This window comes from Haliotis rubra, unplaced genomic scaffold (assembly GCF_003918875.1).
Source record: "Haliotis rubra isolate DU_JTF1 unplaced genomic scaffold, ASM391887v1 Scf1118, whole genome shotgun sequence".
NCBI classification, from domain to species: Eukaryota; Metazoa; Mollusca; class Gastropoda; order Lepetellida; family Haliotidae; genus Haliotis; species Haliotis rubra.
The window spans coordinates 236,682-254,233 of record NW_025765024.1 but is presented as its reverse complement, the minus strand read 5'-3'; the positions used below and the strand labels follow the sequence as shown (position 1 = coordinate 254,233).

Here is a 17,552-nt window from a genome sequence, read left to right as displayed (position 1 = left end):
TGAATTAATCTCTGATGTAAGCAATGGTGTAGAAAGTCAGATACTTTTGGAGTAATCTGTCATCTTCAAGAACAGCAATAAACTAATCCCGCATGGTATGGAAGTCTCTACATCACTGTACAATTGCCCCTGTCATCTTATACCACATCAACACGAGTCAAAACGAGTCACCAGAAGTGAGTGAGTGAGTTAAAAGTTACAGTTACTTTGGCAATATTTCAGCCATATCGTGACTAAAACAGTAAATACTTTATAGTTTTAATTCATAAAATCTGTCACCAAAGGACAGTAAAGCAATTAGTATATCACAGTTAGAGATTTAAAACTAGCATTAACATAAAAGTACGTACTATTTAGGAATTACAAAATAAAAATGGGCTATAGATCGCCAACTACTGAAGGCAGAGCACCACACTGGGGACGTCACCAGAAGGAAGTTGTATACCCTTTGCATTTTGCGTCGCATGCCTCTTTAATCTCATATCACATTAAAATTTGGCGTAGCATCATAGTCCTGACTTGATTGCTAATTCCACCCTAATGCATGTTGTCCACAATGTAATCTCTGAAGTTTGTGACTTGTAAACCAAGTTAAATATATAACATAGTTATTAACTGCATAAGATTACTTTTGCGTTTCATACTTGATCTTCAGTCATGAAGGACATTCCACACCAGAGGCCCAGATAAACTCAGTTGTTGCTGGTCTAACTGACTGGTCTAACAATAATTGTCATCGAGATTAATCTTACTCAATTTGAAACCCTTTGAGCAAGTCTCGGACTCTCTAATAAAAAGCTACAATCGCCAATGGCTGTAATCCAGCTAGGGTCCAAGCAGGTAGCAAAGGTACTGTAAGCCCATGGTCCCTGGTATGGTGATCTATAGCCCGTTTTGTTTATATTATATTGTCTTTCATAGCAGCTTTACACTTATATCTGTGAAATGCTATTTATTGTTACTGTCCTTTGCCGACAGTTTTTTTTATAATTTACCATGATTTATTACGCAATTATAACTTAGTTTTTAGTCACGATATGGCTGAAATATCGCCGATGTGACTGAAAATCTTAACTTACTCACTCACTTTAATAAAAAGCGGTTGTGGACATACCTTTAGGCTAAGGGGTAAATATAGCATAAACTATTTAATTACAATATTGTAAAGTGATACATTTTATTGTTAAATAACATTACATACACATTTTGGTGGAGATATCAACAGCATTAATACAAGTCATTTGAACAGTGGAACAACAAATACACCTATGCAGAAGGATGTTCCAGCTCAATCATATGGCATTCTGCTAGCGTTCGGCGATATGAAATCTGTGTCAATAACAATAGCAAACTTAAGATGCACTTAAAATTAATGGCATTGCTCCTTTCAACGGGTATTGTTTCGGAATATATTTGATGAGGATTTTGCATAAAACATCGACATAAACCATGATTTAAGCCAGTGTATTTTTATCTTTGTCTATCAACGGCTAGAGTGACAGTGTTGACTGCCTAGGTGACGCTAACAGGCTCCCAAGGCATCAGTTGGGAAACGGAATACCAACAAACAGGAAAGATATTTGATGTAATGAACAATTGTATTCTAAAAGTAATTAAGTTCACAAATCAATACACACGAATACAAAAGTATCACTGTGTCAAAAAGAGCAGTAGGGCAGCCCAGTGGTTAAAGCATTTGCAAGTCACGCCGAAGGCCTGTGTTCCTTTCCCCACACTGGTACAATATGTGAAGCCCGTTTCTGGTGTCCCCCAGTCCAACTATAGAACATCACTGCCCCCTGAATGTCACATGTACACTGCGAACATTGTTACACATACAAACATAAACACACAGTCAAACACAAGATCAATTCAGGCACGAAACCAAAATCAACACAGAACAGAACTATTTCGTTTGGAAATATGTGAAAAGAGGTCAATGTGTCACACTTTGTTGTTTACTGCAGGTATGTTCCTTCGCTCTTGCTGCTCATTGCTGTTGATCCATGGTTTAGCTTGTTTGTGTTCACTGGTCCAGCTACACGAATGTCAAAGTATTGCACGAATTTTATGGACGTTTGCAGAAGTCTATCTTTTGGCTGATCAAATTGTCTTCCACAGCTGATTTGACCTGGGGTGGGGCTAAAGCTGTCTACGTATTTTGCAACAGTAAGAAATGGAGATGAGATGTTGAATGAGTTCAAGGCCACACTTCTGTTTTTAAGTCTTGGAAATGACTGGATTGTTCACACTCGTTTTTAATGTTGAAGGATACATTTTCTCTCAACGTTCCACGATAAATGTTATCTCCTTTGACTGCTATGGGTGTGGATATATATCTCAGCTAGATTCTATAATACACAGTCGGGAATGTTGCTAACTGCATTGGTAAATACCATTAAGGAATGCCCACACTGTGCCACAAAAACATTTAAACACATGATTGTTTTGACTGTAAGCACATATTCATTCACATAGTCAACTAGAGTATGTTTGCAGTGAAAACGTACTGATAAATTTCACTTTAAAAAAAAAGGTATATCAAATAAAGTGAAATTAATATTGCGAATCGTCACAATTTTACCTTACCAATTAAACATTTAAATCTCAGAATTTTATTCATCTTAGGATTAAAATTGTTTAACATACGATCGTGCAATGAAATCGCTATTATTGGTTTGCATTACAAAGGGGTAAGAGCAGTAGTTGGAACAGAGAAACAAATGCACGTGCGGTTCGTGATGAGCGTTAACTTAGACCAACTCTATTTGTTCTCGGTGTTTTATTTGATGTGCATACGCCCTTGTAATACAAACCAATAATAGCGATTTGAAACTATGATCGTTTGTTAAACAACTTTTATCCTAAGTTGAATAAAATTCTGAGATTTTAATGTTCATTGGGCAAGGTAAAATTGTGAGGATTCGCAATCATAATTCCACTTTATTCGATTTACCTTTTTGGAAAAATTGAAATTCATCGGTACGTTTTCACTGCAAACAGACTATAGGAGACAATCTACACATCAATTTATGGCATTGGAACAGGTAATTACACTAAAGGCATTATCTCAGACATTGAGGATGTCCACCTCCAGACGCAGTCCTTCCTACATACAAAACACCAGTAGGGACATCAGAGCCAGAAGCAGGAACACCCCAAACAAGACGCGTTCTGTTCGACGGGCGTTTGGAGCAGACTTCACACACGGACGTTCAGGGCTTTTCGTCTCTACTTGTACATCTGCAGGCTGTACACCCGTCTTTGGCTGAAATAGGAGGATATTACTGAGAGTGGCCATGGTTGTGATGATAGCCAGGCAGCTCTGGCAAAGAACGAGGCTCAGGTACACAGACAGTCGACACACGTCTCCAGACTTGGGGATGGAGTCGTTGACGAAGTTCATGAACACTGCATATGACACAAATATGGAGATGAGGTAGGACATCTTCTCTCCGGAGTCATCTGGTAGGAGGAACGCACAGGCGTTGAGCAGAGAGAGAAGAGTCATGGGTAAGATGATACTCACTATATAGAACATGCTCTTGCGTTTCAGAAGAAACTCAAACGATGCAAAATTGGTTATTGATGTCATTTCAACGTCTTCCACTTTGGCAAGTATGTCAACCAACTCCCACTCACTGTTCTCAATGAAGAAAGACGGTAGCCTCTTGCCAAAAGACGACCTAGATACTTCTAATGTGTAACCATTGACAGGCATGAAGAGTATGCTGCATCGCTGCTGGTCAAACGGGTACAGAGAGATGTCTATTTGACAACTGGCCTTGAAACTCTCAAGGAATAGAAGCTTTCCAACTCCTTCACTGTAAATGACTGGTGGTTGTGCTGATGTCGGTACAACGTTGTCGATACCGTTAGGGATGACAACAGAAGGTACCCACACGTAATCTGCAGAGATGGTCACGTTTTCAATACCATCGTACTCAGTTTTGTTCCAAGCCAAATTTTGGTCGATCCATTTCATGTTGACACCAGCACTAAAAGTGAAAGTCTGTTCGGCTGCATTAAGACAGGAGATGGACATCGGCAATATACTAATGTTCACCTGTCTGCCCTCAGTGTGGTAAACACTGATACCAGCAGATTCTGTTTCCCCTTGGAGATGTGTCTTGAGTCTTCTTATTGTTGACTGGGTTGTATTGTAATTATTGGCGTCTGATAAGAATACGAGTGAAAGAAGTGTTAAAGCCGACATGAAATACATGATGTCACTGTACAGTGGTGATGCTCAGAATGGTTTGCATTGATATATGCATGTGTTGTTTCAGTTGAACTGTTTGTTTATGTTTTTCCAGTGACTCTGATTGGATCATACACAACCCATTTGCTGGAATATTCAATGCCACGCATCCATTAAACAAGGATATTACCACCAGGTACTTTGAACACATCTCATAGTTATCAGTAAGTGCTTCATAAACAGATGTTAGCTGCTCTTCCTGTGTAAATACCTGCCTCCACCTTCTGCAAGCAGAGGTCTATCACTTTACACTGAATCAAGATTGAAAAACAGATAATGGTTGTCATGGCAACAATCTCACTCAACTTAAATCGGTGCCGTAGTTTACATCGTCAATAGATGCTTTGCTCAGAGGTAAAGATGAAAATGCCTTTACTTTGCATTTCCTGAGAGTTTTTCAATCGCCCAACTGCATTGTGTATTCCGTGCCCAATCTCAAGATCTACAGTTTTAAAAAATTCACATTAATGTCATGTTTGCTTCTATTGTTGTATGGGCGGTGGGGTAGCCTAGTGGTTAAAGCGTTGGCTCGTCACGCCGAAGACCCGGGTTAAGCCCATTTCTGGTGTCCCCCGCCGTGATATTGCTGGAATATTGCTAAAAGCGGTGTAAAACTAAACTCAGTCAGTCAGTCAGTCAGTCTATTGTTGTATACTGACTGAGATAATGTTTATTTGGCAGATAATGTATACTATTAAATGATATCCTGGGACCTATTGATTATCATAAAGAAATGCTATACATTGCAAACTGAATTACCATTAACTGTTGAAGACAGCTCACAACTTATGGACAGGCATGCAGACCTGAAAGGACATTAAACAAGCTATGTTTGCTTTTCCTGCACACATGTGGAGTGAAAAATGCATTCTTTGTGCCCTGGAGTTCAGTTAAATATGTTCGCTGTTATGACATGCGTTTCATGGTTGTGTAATACCAATGTAATACAAATGGGATTGGAAGCCACGATTCAAGTTTTAGGTTCAAATTAGAGTCTCCAATTATGTGCGTGTTAAACGTCGGTCTTTTTCCATCGAATGTGACATATACTAATACAATGAGTTGAGTTCAGTGGGGCGTTACATAACATCGACATTTTTCCAGCCATATAGTGTAGAGATCAAGTCTGCTTTAATAAACATTTCAAATACATAATCCAACATATAAATTCATTTCACTGTCATTTAGAAACAGAAAATGTAACAGCACTAAATTCAAAAGCACGCATTTGTTATTCACATTACATGGTTACAATTTATGATATCGATCAACTTCCCTCAGGTAGTTTACAATCAGATGCCCCACTCACACGGGGAAACAGATCTTTCAGATTTGTCGCATCATAATGTGAATCCCTTGCAGTCGAAAAGTCCACACAGTAAAGCAGAATATGCTTAATGGCGAACACCTCATCGCAAGAGCCACACATGGGAGGTCCATTCCCATCCGTTTTAGGACGATCGAGTGAGTACGCCTCTTTTAGCAATATTCCAGCGTGATACATCAGAAATGGGCTTGACAAATTGCACCCACGGGGAGAATCGAATCCGGGTGACAAATTCATAGATGACTATTGTTTTACGCCGCATCACCAGTTTTCTAGCTATTCGCGGCGAGAACCAGCTAATATCAATTTCTTATTGAAAATCAATCTTAAAATTATGACATCAAAGACTATACACTAACAGAAAAAGTAACTGTGCATAAAATATAGTTACATGAAATAACAGTTCTTTGAAAAGTTATAAAAATAACCTTAAATAAACATGTAGCAAAGCACTATGTGTGAAATTTGATGTCACGTGTCGTGCACCTTTTGCACAAGGAACTTACTTTTAGCATGCTTTTTGACATCTGATGTTCACACACATGACATTGAAAAATGAAGAACGTTTGATTATTCTCTAGCCTCTGAATATTGTGGAAAACACGTTAATTTCAACCTAAACTGGTCATGTAGCTTATGCCACGGCGTCTCCGCGCCGTGGGTATGCTGGAGTGAGTGAGTGAGTTAATATTTAACGTCACATCGGCAATGTTTCAACCTTATCGTGACGAGAACATATTTGACGTTGAAATGAAATACGTGTATATTATAAAACCTGTCGTCAAAGGACAGTAAAAGAACTAAACTATCACAGTTAGAATTAAAAAAAAAGAATATTAAGTTAAAGCTAATATCACTATTTGGACCACACATATTAGACAAACAGGCTTTAGATCTCCAACAACTGAAGGCAGATCACCATGCTAGGGTCCATGGGGACACATTACTTTTGCGGGTATGCTGGAGACTGGAAACGACCAAACTGTAGTGGTCAGGCATTTTAGTGTTCATCGAAACACGATCTCATCTCTTTGGAGACATTTGCAACATAATGGGAACACCAGAGATTTGCCTCGGACCGGTCGTCCACTCGTGACGGTACACTGGCCAAGAATGGGATGCTGTTTTCATCTGGACAGCTCAGATGGCAGGGCAAGGGTGTACAGACCGCGAGGTGAACGGTATGCTGACGAGTGCTTTGGTGTTGTTGCGTTATGGCATCACATCTCATTGTCGGACACAAGTTGTCATTGTCAGTGGCAATCTGGCAGGTCTGCGATACAGGGATGAGATCATTGGGCTTCGTGTGCAGCCATTCCTTAAAGGACAGACACGTAACATCATGCTTTAACAAGATAATGCCCGTCCATATGTCGCTCGTGTCGTGACAGATTTCCTGAGACAGCAGAACATTCCGGTACTCCCCTGGCCAGCTGTTTCTCCGGACCTGTCCCGTATCGAACACGCTTGGGATGAAATGGAGCGACGTTTACGTCAAGCTAACATTTACGTTAGCTGATTTGGGACAAGCGTTGGTTCAGACATGGAACAAAATTGCCCAATCTTCCTTCAATCGCTTGAAGTCGTCAATTTGACACTACATCTCTTTAAGCTGGATATTGTCAAATCATACAGATTTCGATATTATCCTGTCAACAGTTAAACAGTGATTAAGGAAAACTCCACAAATCATGTTATTACCTGTTTGCATTAAAAATGAGTATCAGTCATATATCACAAGTAATGCCGAAAAACCGGATAATTTGGCTAAAAGTTATATCTTGTCATAAATATAGCTTATCGCGCGAGTGTGTTTTTGGATGGTTAATATCCTGAATTAGAATAAACCACATCGTGTTTACACCTAAGGCAGGATATGAACCATCCCAAAACACACGAGTGTGAGAATGTATTTATCATACAATGTTATTCTTACTTTATTATTTAAAAAATAAATGCGATTTCAATAGCCACAAAGTCATGAAACTAAACTTCGTGGAATGTACAGAGATATCTATGCGTAGTAATACGTTACGTGACAAGCTCGGTGACACAATTTTCTACATTCGTAACTACTCGTGTCATTCCGGCATGCCGGATGGCGTCTCGTGCCCCTCTGGTGCCCATGTTAACGACTGGGCCCTGTCTAAGCGCAAACGGGCATCGAGATGAAAGTAGTCTAGTACTATTACCAAGGAAAAGGATAACTCTGAATTGCCAAACAGGTACCTAGAATAGCCTACATCCCGTGGGCAAAACAGCAATACAGTCATTCCCTTTGTAAATATGTTTGATTGCTGATTAAAGTTGCGCTTTGCATAGTTTAGCAAAGTTTCATAGTTTAACGGTGCTTCGAAATGCGTTTTACTACGCGCGATGTGATTTGTTTGCCACGATTATTGGCAATAATGGCGTACGACAGGGTTACGAGTCTTCTTCTAGGTCACGGAATACGAATGAATTTTCTACTGATCACTCAGTTGACTGCGTTAGGTCATCTTGTTCCCAGTAGGCTTATGTAAAAGCACGGATTGTTGTCAACAAACCTTAGCTTACGTTTGAAAAATAACAACAAACTCGGATTTTTTAAGGGTTTATTATAGGTTATTTTTGTAACTTTTCAAATATCTTTTATTTTATGCAACTATATGCTATGCAGTTACTTTTTTCCTTTAGAACATAGTCTTTGAATTTTCAAAATAGTCACTTATTATTTGTTAAAGAGTGATCTACTCCCGTTTTGACCGCTGTTAATCCGACCATAGTTAATGTCGGATTCTAATTGGTTCTTCACCACAACCTCCAACACCTTTCCAGAGCCAACACCTTCTACTGTGACGGCACCTTCGGCATAAGCCCACTATTCACTACCAGCTGTACACTATCCATGCCATGGTCATCAACAAGATGTTGCCTGATTTATTGACTACTTCCAGACACGAAACAGACCACCTACCATAGATTCTTCAGCATCATTAAACAGACGTCATCAGAACACAATATCCATCTTCAGCCTGCATTTGCTTTGTTGGACTTTTAACTGTAATGGTTTTCACTGCTAACATAAAATGTAGTTCATGCAGTGCTATGTAGTCCAGTGCTGATTTTTTCTTGTAAAGACAAGAGGAGACCCCTTATAATTAACCCCTATGAGCGTGGTGACCCATGAACAGTGTTCAAAACTTTCATCTGATGAAAACAAGAGGCTGATAAAAGACATGATAGCAGACTTGGACGCATCAGAGAAACAGCAGTGTGACATAAAGAGTGCTTATGAACGGTTCACTAGGTGTGTTGTCAATGCATAGCGAGCTACCGACAAGACACGCGAAGTACGACTCCTGGGACAACAAACGACGGCGGCGCTGCAAGCAGTGGTGGAACCCACATCTGGACCAGCTCTGGAAGGACATGGATCAAGCCGAGAAGGAATGGGTGACGTGCCGTGGTGCAAACAAGCATGTGTTTAAAGCCGTTTACGTCCAGAAACGGAAAATGTTCGACAGACAAGTAGAGAAATCTAAAAGAGTCAATTCGCAGTCACTTATCCAGAAGCCTGATAATCTCTGTAAATCCAACAAACAAGAATTTTGGAAGCAAATTGGAAAAGCTGGTGTCGGATGTGAACGAAATAAGTCTACACCCATGGATGTGAATATGGTGGACGGATGTGTGAGCTCAGACCACCATGCTGTACTGGAAACCTGGAAGGGCGCATACTCCAACTTATTTAACCCTACGTCACACATGGATGATGGTTAATGAGTATATTGATGATGCGACTCTGAATGGAGACATAACCATCCAGGCACCCATGAAGGGCCACCTCCTCGTGGTGGGTGCTGGGTCACGCTAAGCGCCCTTCAACCCCCGTTGTGGACCCGGGGGGATATTTCGTCCACCAACCCGTTTGCCGTGGCTTGCGCCCCTGTGTCGGTGGAGGACGGGAGGCTGGTGGTTGAGGGCACTGGTTCCAGGAACAGTGTTCCTTTGCCCAACACACCACTTCGCCCCTTACTTCACCTAGACGGCTGGTAGAATGGGCCCGGTTCTACCAATCGGCTGGTCACGCCGAGCCCTGTGCAGTATTTTTCATTTGCACAAATCTGAATTTTTTCAAATTATTAATTTAGGGTTTTGGCTCAAATACATTGAACTTTATTACTTTTTGACTGTTAAATAACCAAGTCTATATTTGCCTAGAGTCAACATTGCCCAGAAGGCGGTGGCTCATGGGCCAATCCGGTAGGAGATATCTTTTTAAGATATATACCTGCTTGAGTATGCCCTCCTAGTATCCCTGGTGTCGTCTGTTGGAGACCCACAGACATAAGACATCGTCCTTGTTGACACTCCATGGTGGGTGGGGAGCTAGGAGGGTGAATCATATATATTATTATCATGGCACCCCCACACAAAAAACGTTCCCACGAGTCAGATGATTCGTTCTCGTCGGATGATGAGGCTCCCGTAGCTCTCATAAATACTGAAAATTGGCCACGTTTCGTTGTCATGACAGCACCTGATGGCAGCACTTGTCATGACAGTCCTCTGAAGCTTAACCCTTTTGCAGTAGCAAAGGGTATCGAAGGTTTGGCCGGGATGTACTTATTTGCATCCTGGCACAGGAACATATTCAGCTCTCGATTTATATATTACTGACTCCAACCTATTGAGTGAATTCGAATGGTCAGTCCACGACGACCTATGTGGAAGTGACCATTTCCCAACAATACTAACACCTGTGAATCCATCTGACGTTCCTCCATCATCAAGATGGAATTTTAAAAAGGCTAACTGGCCTTTATATGAAATTCTGTGTGCTGACCAACTGAAACCTGAACTTTTTACTGACATTCCTGATGGCATAAAATGTTTTTCAGATAAACTAAATGACATAGCTGACGAGTGTATCCCAAAGTCCTCTTCAATTCCTCACGTCCGAAAACCATGGTTTACAAATGAATGCAAACAGGCTAGAAAGGCACGGAAGAAAGCTGAACATTACTTCCGTCGCCATCCTATGGTCCACAATTTAGACAAACTTAAAATTATTAACGCTAAAGCACGGCGTACTTTCAAGCATAGTAAACGCCAATCGTGGCGAAACTATGTCTCAAGAATCAATTCGCGCACACCTATATCAAAGGTGTGGAATATGATCCAGAAAATCAAGGGTAAGGGCTCTAAATCTAGCATTCACCATCTCAAAGATGGGAATCAGTTATTGACTGATAAATCAGATATTGCAAATAAACTTGGTGAGACGTTGGCCAAACATTCTTCCTCATCTAATTATGTACCTGAATTCCAAAATATCAAAACAGCAGGAATAGAAATCTCTTAATTTCAAATTCAGATAATGGGGAAGACTACAATGAAACCTTTTCGATACATGAGCTTCATACTGCTCTTGATCAGGCTTCATGATACTGCTTCAGGGGCTGATAACATACATTATCAACTCCTGAAGCACTTACCTGAATCATGTTTAGAGACGCTCTTACATTTTGATGACATTTGGACATCTGGAAATTTTCCTTCCTCGTGGCGGGATGCTATTATTGTTCCCATACCTAAACCTGGACGGGATCATACAGATCCCTCTAATTATAGACCAATTTCACTCACTAGCTGCGTTTGCAAAACCATGGAACGCATGATCAACAATCGACTTGTTTGGTACTTGGAAACCAATAACCTTATAACTAATATACAATGTGGTTTCCGTAAAACCGTAGTACCATCGATCATTTAGGTACGTTTAGAGTCTTTTGTGAAAAATGCAATAATTAATAAACAACATGCAGTGTCGATCTTTTCGATTTAGAAAAAGCATACGACACGACATGGAAACACGGGATTTTAAAAGATTTACATGACTTTGGATTACGAGGCCGTTTGCCTCAATTTATATCAACTTTTAATTGACAGGCAATTTCAAGTCCGAGTGGGTTCAACCCTGTCTGACCATTACAATCAGGATCAGGGTGTCCCTCAAGGCAGTATTTTGTCTGTCACATTGTTTAGTATCAAGATCAACAGTTTATCGAAGGTTTTAAATGATTCAATTGATGGATCACTTTTTGTGGATGATTTTAATATTTCTTGTCGTGGTAAAAATATGCATACTATTGAACGGCAATTGCAGTTGTGTTTAAATAAAATAAGTAAATGGTGTCTTGAAAACGGCTTTAATTTTTCTAAATCAAAAACTAATTGTCTACACTTCTGTAGAAAATATAAGCCTCATAAAGACCCGGAACTGTTTTTAAATGGCACTCCCATCAAGGTTGTCAAAGAGGCCAAATTCTTGGGTCTGATTTGGGACTCCCATTTAACCTTTCTTCCGCATATTAAATCCCTAAAAACTAAATGCCTGAAGGCACTCGATTTATTGAAAGTCGTGTCTAATTCAAGGTGGGAGGGGATCAAACTACGCTCCTACACCTTTACAGATCACTTGTCCGCTCGAAGCTTGATTATGGCTCCATCGTATATGGTGGAGCCTGTAAAAGCAAACTTAAAACTCTTAGATTCAGTCCACCATCAAGGTCTGAGACTTTGTCTTGGGTCTTTTAGAACTTCTCCCTATTGATAGTCTCTATGTTGAGGCTGATGAGCCATCCCTTACCCAACGTCGTATCAAACTCTCTTTACAGTATATAACAAAACTCTATTCTAACGAGTCTAATCCTGCATTTAACTGTGTTTTCAATCCTTCTTATGAGGAGTTGTACAACAAAAGCCTTCTCTTGTTCCGCCTCTTGGTTTAAGAATTAAACCATTTCTTTCTGCTGCCGGCATTGAGCTGGAAAATATAGCTCCTTCCCGTCTTCTTTCTTCTCCGCCTTGGCAATTGGTTAGCCACAAGTTGACCTAACATTAACTACATTTAAAAATCAGAAACAAATGAATTACAGTATAAACAAGAATTTAGTCAATTAAGAAATAAATATAATACATACAAATCCTTATTTACAGATGGGTCCAAGGATGGTGGCGCAGTGGCATGTGCCTGTCATTGGATCCAGAACAATATCTTCTAGAATACCCGATAACAGCTCTATATTTACAGCAGAAGCAAACGCCATATTAACGGCTCTTAAATATATTCAACGACATCCTAAACATAAACAGTACATAATCTTTTCCGATTCCCTTTCATGTCTTCAGGCTATTAAAAATATTTCTTGTAAACATCCACTTTTATTAGACATTATTGAATTGTATAATGAGCTTGCTACTGGCCAATGCGACATCGTCTTTGTTGGTTACCCAGCCACGTTGGCATTTCTGGGAATACCATGGCTGATCTTGCTGCCAAGGCGGCACTCAACAAATCTGTGACACCACTTCTTATTCCATACTCTGATTATAAAGCTGGCATTAGAACTTACATCCGTGATCTGATGCAGAAGAAGTGGGACGCCCAAGTAGGTATTAATAAGTTACATGCAATAAAACCCTATATTGGTTACACCTACTTGGGTTGTCAGTCCAGATTTGAAGAGGTCATTATGCGACGATGTCGCATTGGCCATACTAGATATACTCATGAATATTTATTGAAAGGCGAAGATCCTCCGTTTTGTATCCCTTGTGATGGAAGGATCACAGTCAAGCATGTCTTGCTTGACTGCATTGAATATTCCATCACAAGGGATAAATATTTTAATGTCAAAACATTGAAGGATCTTTTTAATAATGTTAGTTCTCATTTAGTTATTGCCTTTTTAAAAGAATTAGATTTGTTAACAGATTTGTAAATAGCTAAATATTTTATGATTGGAAGTTCGAATTAGTAACACAGATTGTTAGTGGCTGTATCCTCGAGGGGGGTTAAAGTACTGTAAAATTATTGTCCTCCCGAGAGGGTACGTAAGTCCCAAAACATTCAAAGTAAATTTCAACTTTCCATTTTTTAATCGTAGAATATGTGTAATTTTAACGTATGGCTAGATTTATCTCAATTGCTAACAGCTGAAGGGATGATGTGAATCCAGCTAGGGCCCATGCAGGAAGCAAATGTACTGTAAGTCCCCATGGTCTCTAGTATGGTGATCTAACTTCAGTTGTTAGCGATCTATAGCCCATTTTTATATTGTGTTGTCCCCTCTAGTTAAAATGTTTTAGATTCAATTACTAGTTTTACATGTATATCTGTGATAATCTAGTTATTTTACTGTCCTTCGTCGGCAGAATTTTATCATTTCACGTAAATTGTTGATAGATTTATAACTTGCTTTAGTCACGATATGGCTGAAATATTGCCGATGTGACTTAAAATCTTAACTCACTCACTCACTCATAACCATCCAGGAGACAGCCACAGCAATACAGCCAGCCAAGAATGGAAATACACCAGGAATAGATCATATGCTAAAAATGAAAGTGTTCCTGTATTTTTTGTTTTAACTCGAGTGGAGTTCCTGATAGCTGGCGCAAAGGAATTATAAATCCAATTCCCTAGAGACCCCTTGTCATATAGGGGAATCACCTTAGCGTGTGCTTCCTACAAGTTGTACTGTGGTGTACTAAACTCTAGACTTACTAAGTTCAGTGATGATCATGGACTCATAGCTGACTCAAGAGTATGAAGAAATCAACTTTCGTTACTTTTATTGACTTCAGAAAAGCCTATGACTGTATAAACCGTAATGTTCTATGAAAAGAAAACAACTTCTGGATTCGGAAATTAAAGGGAACATATTTGACGTCATCTACTCCTTGTACAGAAATGTTCAGTGCTCTGTTCGTTTAAATGGATCTTACGCCCCCTGGTTCGATGTCAAAAGCGGGCTGAAGCAAGGCTGTCTGCTTTCACCTCTACTGTTCAACCTGTTCATAAACGACCTTATATCCTCTATTCTTACTGTGGACCTTGGAGTTTTAATCGACGAATCTCTCTTTGGAATACTGACATACACTGATGACATCATTTTTTTAACCGAGTCTGAAAATGATCTTAATTTAATGTTAAACTGTCTATACACTTGGTGCCAAACAAACAAGATGGTTATTGATCATGATAAGTCAAAGATGATACACTTCCGAAACCGTTCCATACCATCAAGACAAACCAGACATTTACGTGTAGTGACGCAATGCTGGAGTTAGCTGAGTGCTGTAACTATCTAGGACTGTTAATTCCTGGAATGGTACAATCAGCAGCAAGTTCAGCTAGTCGAGCCCTAGGCCTACTCATTTCAAAGTACAAGTTCCTGGGTGGGATGCAATAGAAGACTTTTACAATGCTATTTGTTGCTAGCGCGGTCAGTCCTAGAATATGGATCTAGCATTTGGGGAACCAGTAACTACTCGTGTATCAACGCCGTGGTAAATCGAGCGGTTTTTTCTTAGGACTGTGAAAATATGCCCAAATGGGGCGACTGGAGGAGACATGGGTTGGACACCGCCAGTCATCAGATAGTGGTCAAGTGTGACAAGACTTTACATGTGACTCAAGAACATGGACCCGCAGCGTGCGACACACAGGATCTGGCTTTGGTCCAACCAGTGGGCTGTGAGACGAAAACAAAACTGGAGTCCGTAAGAAATACTTGGACCTCGGCATGGACTAAAACCTCAACATGCAACACAAGTACTGTACGCATCACGTGGTCAACGCTGTGGGGGATAAGATGCATGAAGAGTTCCTTACACAGTGGAGAAACACTGTAACACAGCCTTATGCGGTAACAGGTCAGGGAGGAAACGTGTTGAGATTGTACGCACGTTTCAAGAACTCTAACTCTGTTGAGCCTTATGTCACATGGAAGGTCACTCGCTAAGTTCAGGAGCGGAACAGCACCACTGAAAACAGAAACCGGCCGATACCGAACACGCCACTGGAGTAGAGAACATGTTATATATGCACCACCTCTATAGAAGATAAGCGTCAGGTGGTCCTACACTGTCCCGTAGACATCATTAAATGTATTTGTACTGTAATTGGTAGGGCTGGATATTGCCCTGATTTTCATATTGCGATATATTGCAATAATTTAAGAGATATCGCAATACATATTCTGACATATTGACTGGAAGATTTTTTCCAGGTGCGTACATCATAAATTCATAATAGCTATCTGTGTGCGACATCATCATCTTGCTGTTACACCATACTTTCAGGCTCCCCGTCCCCATTGTGTATGGCCGTATGCCAATGGTTTACAGATGCATAAAATGATATGTATTGCAACACAGTTTTTGCGAACATAATGATAAAGGTAATAGCATAACATGGCTGTCATGGTCAGTGCTGTTTACTTGTTATCCAAGGGGTTTCATCCAGCAAGACTCTGTTGAAATGTGGTGTTCCTCAAGGATCTGTTCTAGGTCCAGTTTTATTTAACCATCTACACCTCTGATCTGGAAAAACTCATCTCATCCATGAATATTGGTCACCATTTCTACGCTGATGACACTCAGTTACTTGATTCCTTCCTGCCTCAGAACGCCCAGACTGCTGTCTCTCATATGGGTATCTGCACCAGCAACATTCAGTGTTGGATGAACACAAACATGTTGAAAATAAACACAGACAAGACAGAAGCCATGTTGATTGGTACGCGTGATAAGCTGAACAAGGCAAATGTTTCATCTCTTAATGTTGGACAGTCCCAGGTTCTTTTCACTGACTGTGTTAGAAATCTGGGAGTTATCCTTGACAATGACCTGTCAATGGATCAGCACATCACTATGACCTGCAGAGCTTGTCACTATCATCTCAGGAACATCGGCAACATCCGGCACCTGCTGTCTACTGATACTGCCCATATGCTTGTCAGGAGTTTAGTGCTATCCAAGCTGGACTACTGTAATAGTCTTTTATGTAACATCACCAATGAACAAATGTCCAGGCTTCAGCGCATTCAGAATTCTGCCGCAAGGATAGTTACACGATCAAAGAAATCTGTACACTTCACGCCCATACTGATGAAACTGCACTGGCTACCTGTTGATGCACGTGTTCAGTATAAAGTGCTTATCACCAATCAGCACCTTCCTACCTGTCTGAACTCACACAAGTCTACCACCCATCTAGAGTCCTCCGATCTGCCCAACAACATCTCTTCTCTGTTCCAACCCCACGTCTGAGACGATTTGGCCAGAGATCATTTACTTCCAATGCCACCACTCTCTGGAATAAACTCCCAGATTATCTTAAAGGAATCCCTACTCTGCAAATGTTCAAAGACAATCTCAAAACATTTCTCTTCACTCAGTTCTATAGACTCTAATCATTTCGAGCCGCTATCTCTTACCCTCGTCATGTCAGAATCTCTTATGTAGCGCTATAAGCATACACTTCGTGTCTGGATTTGGCGCATTATAAATGTACTTATTATTATTATTATTATTTATTTATTATTAGTAGTATGTAATTATTGTTACTGCATGTCAGTGATTTATTCAGGTTCATTTCCAATATAAACACGACTTGTGTTAAAATGAACTATTGCAAAATAAAACAAAAACATGATTTAGATGAACCACTCGAGCTTAAAATCTCCTGTGACCTCCAATAACTGACATTTATGATAAGTTGACAAAATATGTTCCATTATAGTCCAGTAGAAATCGACAAGAAATTAAGTTGACCCGGACATTTAGTATAACAAGCAAATTTGTGTCTTAAAATGATTTATAGGTTCCTGTGATGCTGAGAAAAAAACCCAACCAAAATCAACCTTGGGCAGAAAAAGTTATGACCACTTGAAAATGTACCTCAGTGATGTGCTGAGGTTCCTTACATATAACATCAGTTGTATGACTAATATTATCTCCCTTCATAGTAACAGCCAAAATGGCCGACATTGTTGTGACAACAGAAGTTTTGAAGCGGTGAAATTTGACATACAAGGTAAGTACTGTGAGTTTTAAGAAAGTTTCCATGGGGAAATAAGCTTTGACAACTGTTAAAGGCATTGAGACATAAGGTATTGAGAAATAACTTCA

At 40.0% G+C, this 17,552-nt stretch overlaps 1 protein-coding gene across 1 annotated transcript; it reads right to left on the bottom strand.

Moving 5' to 3' along the window:
* Window positions 1-3,109: 3,109 nt before the first annotated feature.
* Window positions 3,110-3,985, bottom strand: LOC124289335 (neuronal acetylcholine receptor subunit alpha-6-like). The gene has a single exon (XM_046725955.1). It carries the CDS (start codon window positions 3,983-3,985, stop codon window positions 3,110-3,112), a length of 876 nt encoding a protein of 291 aa, XP_046581911.1.
* Window positions 3,986-17,552: the final 13,567 nt, after the last annotated feature.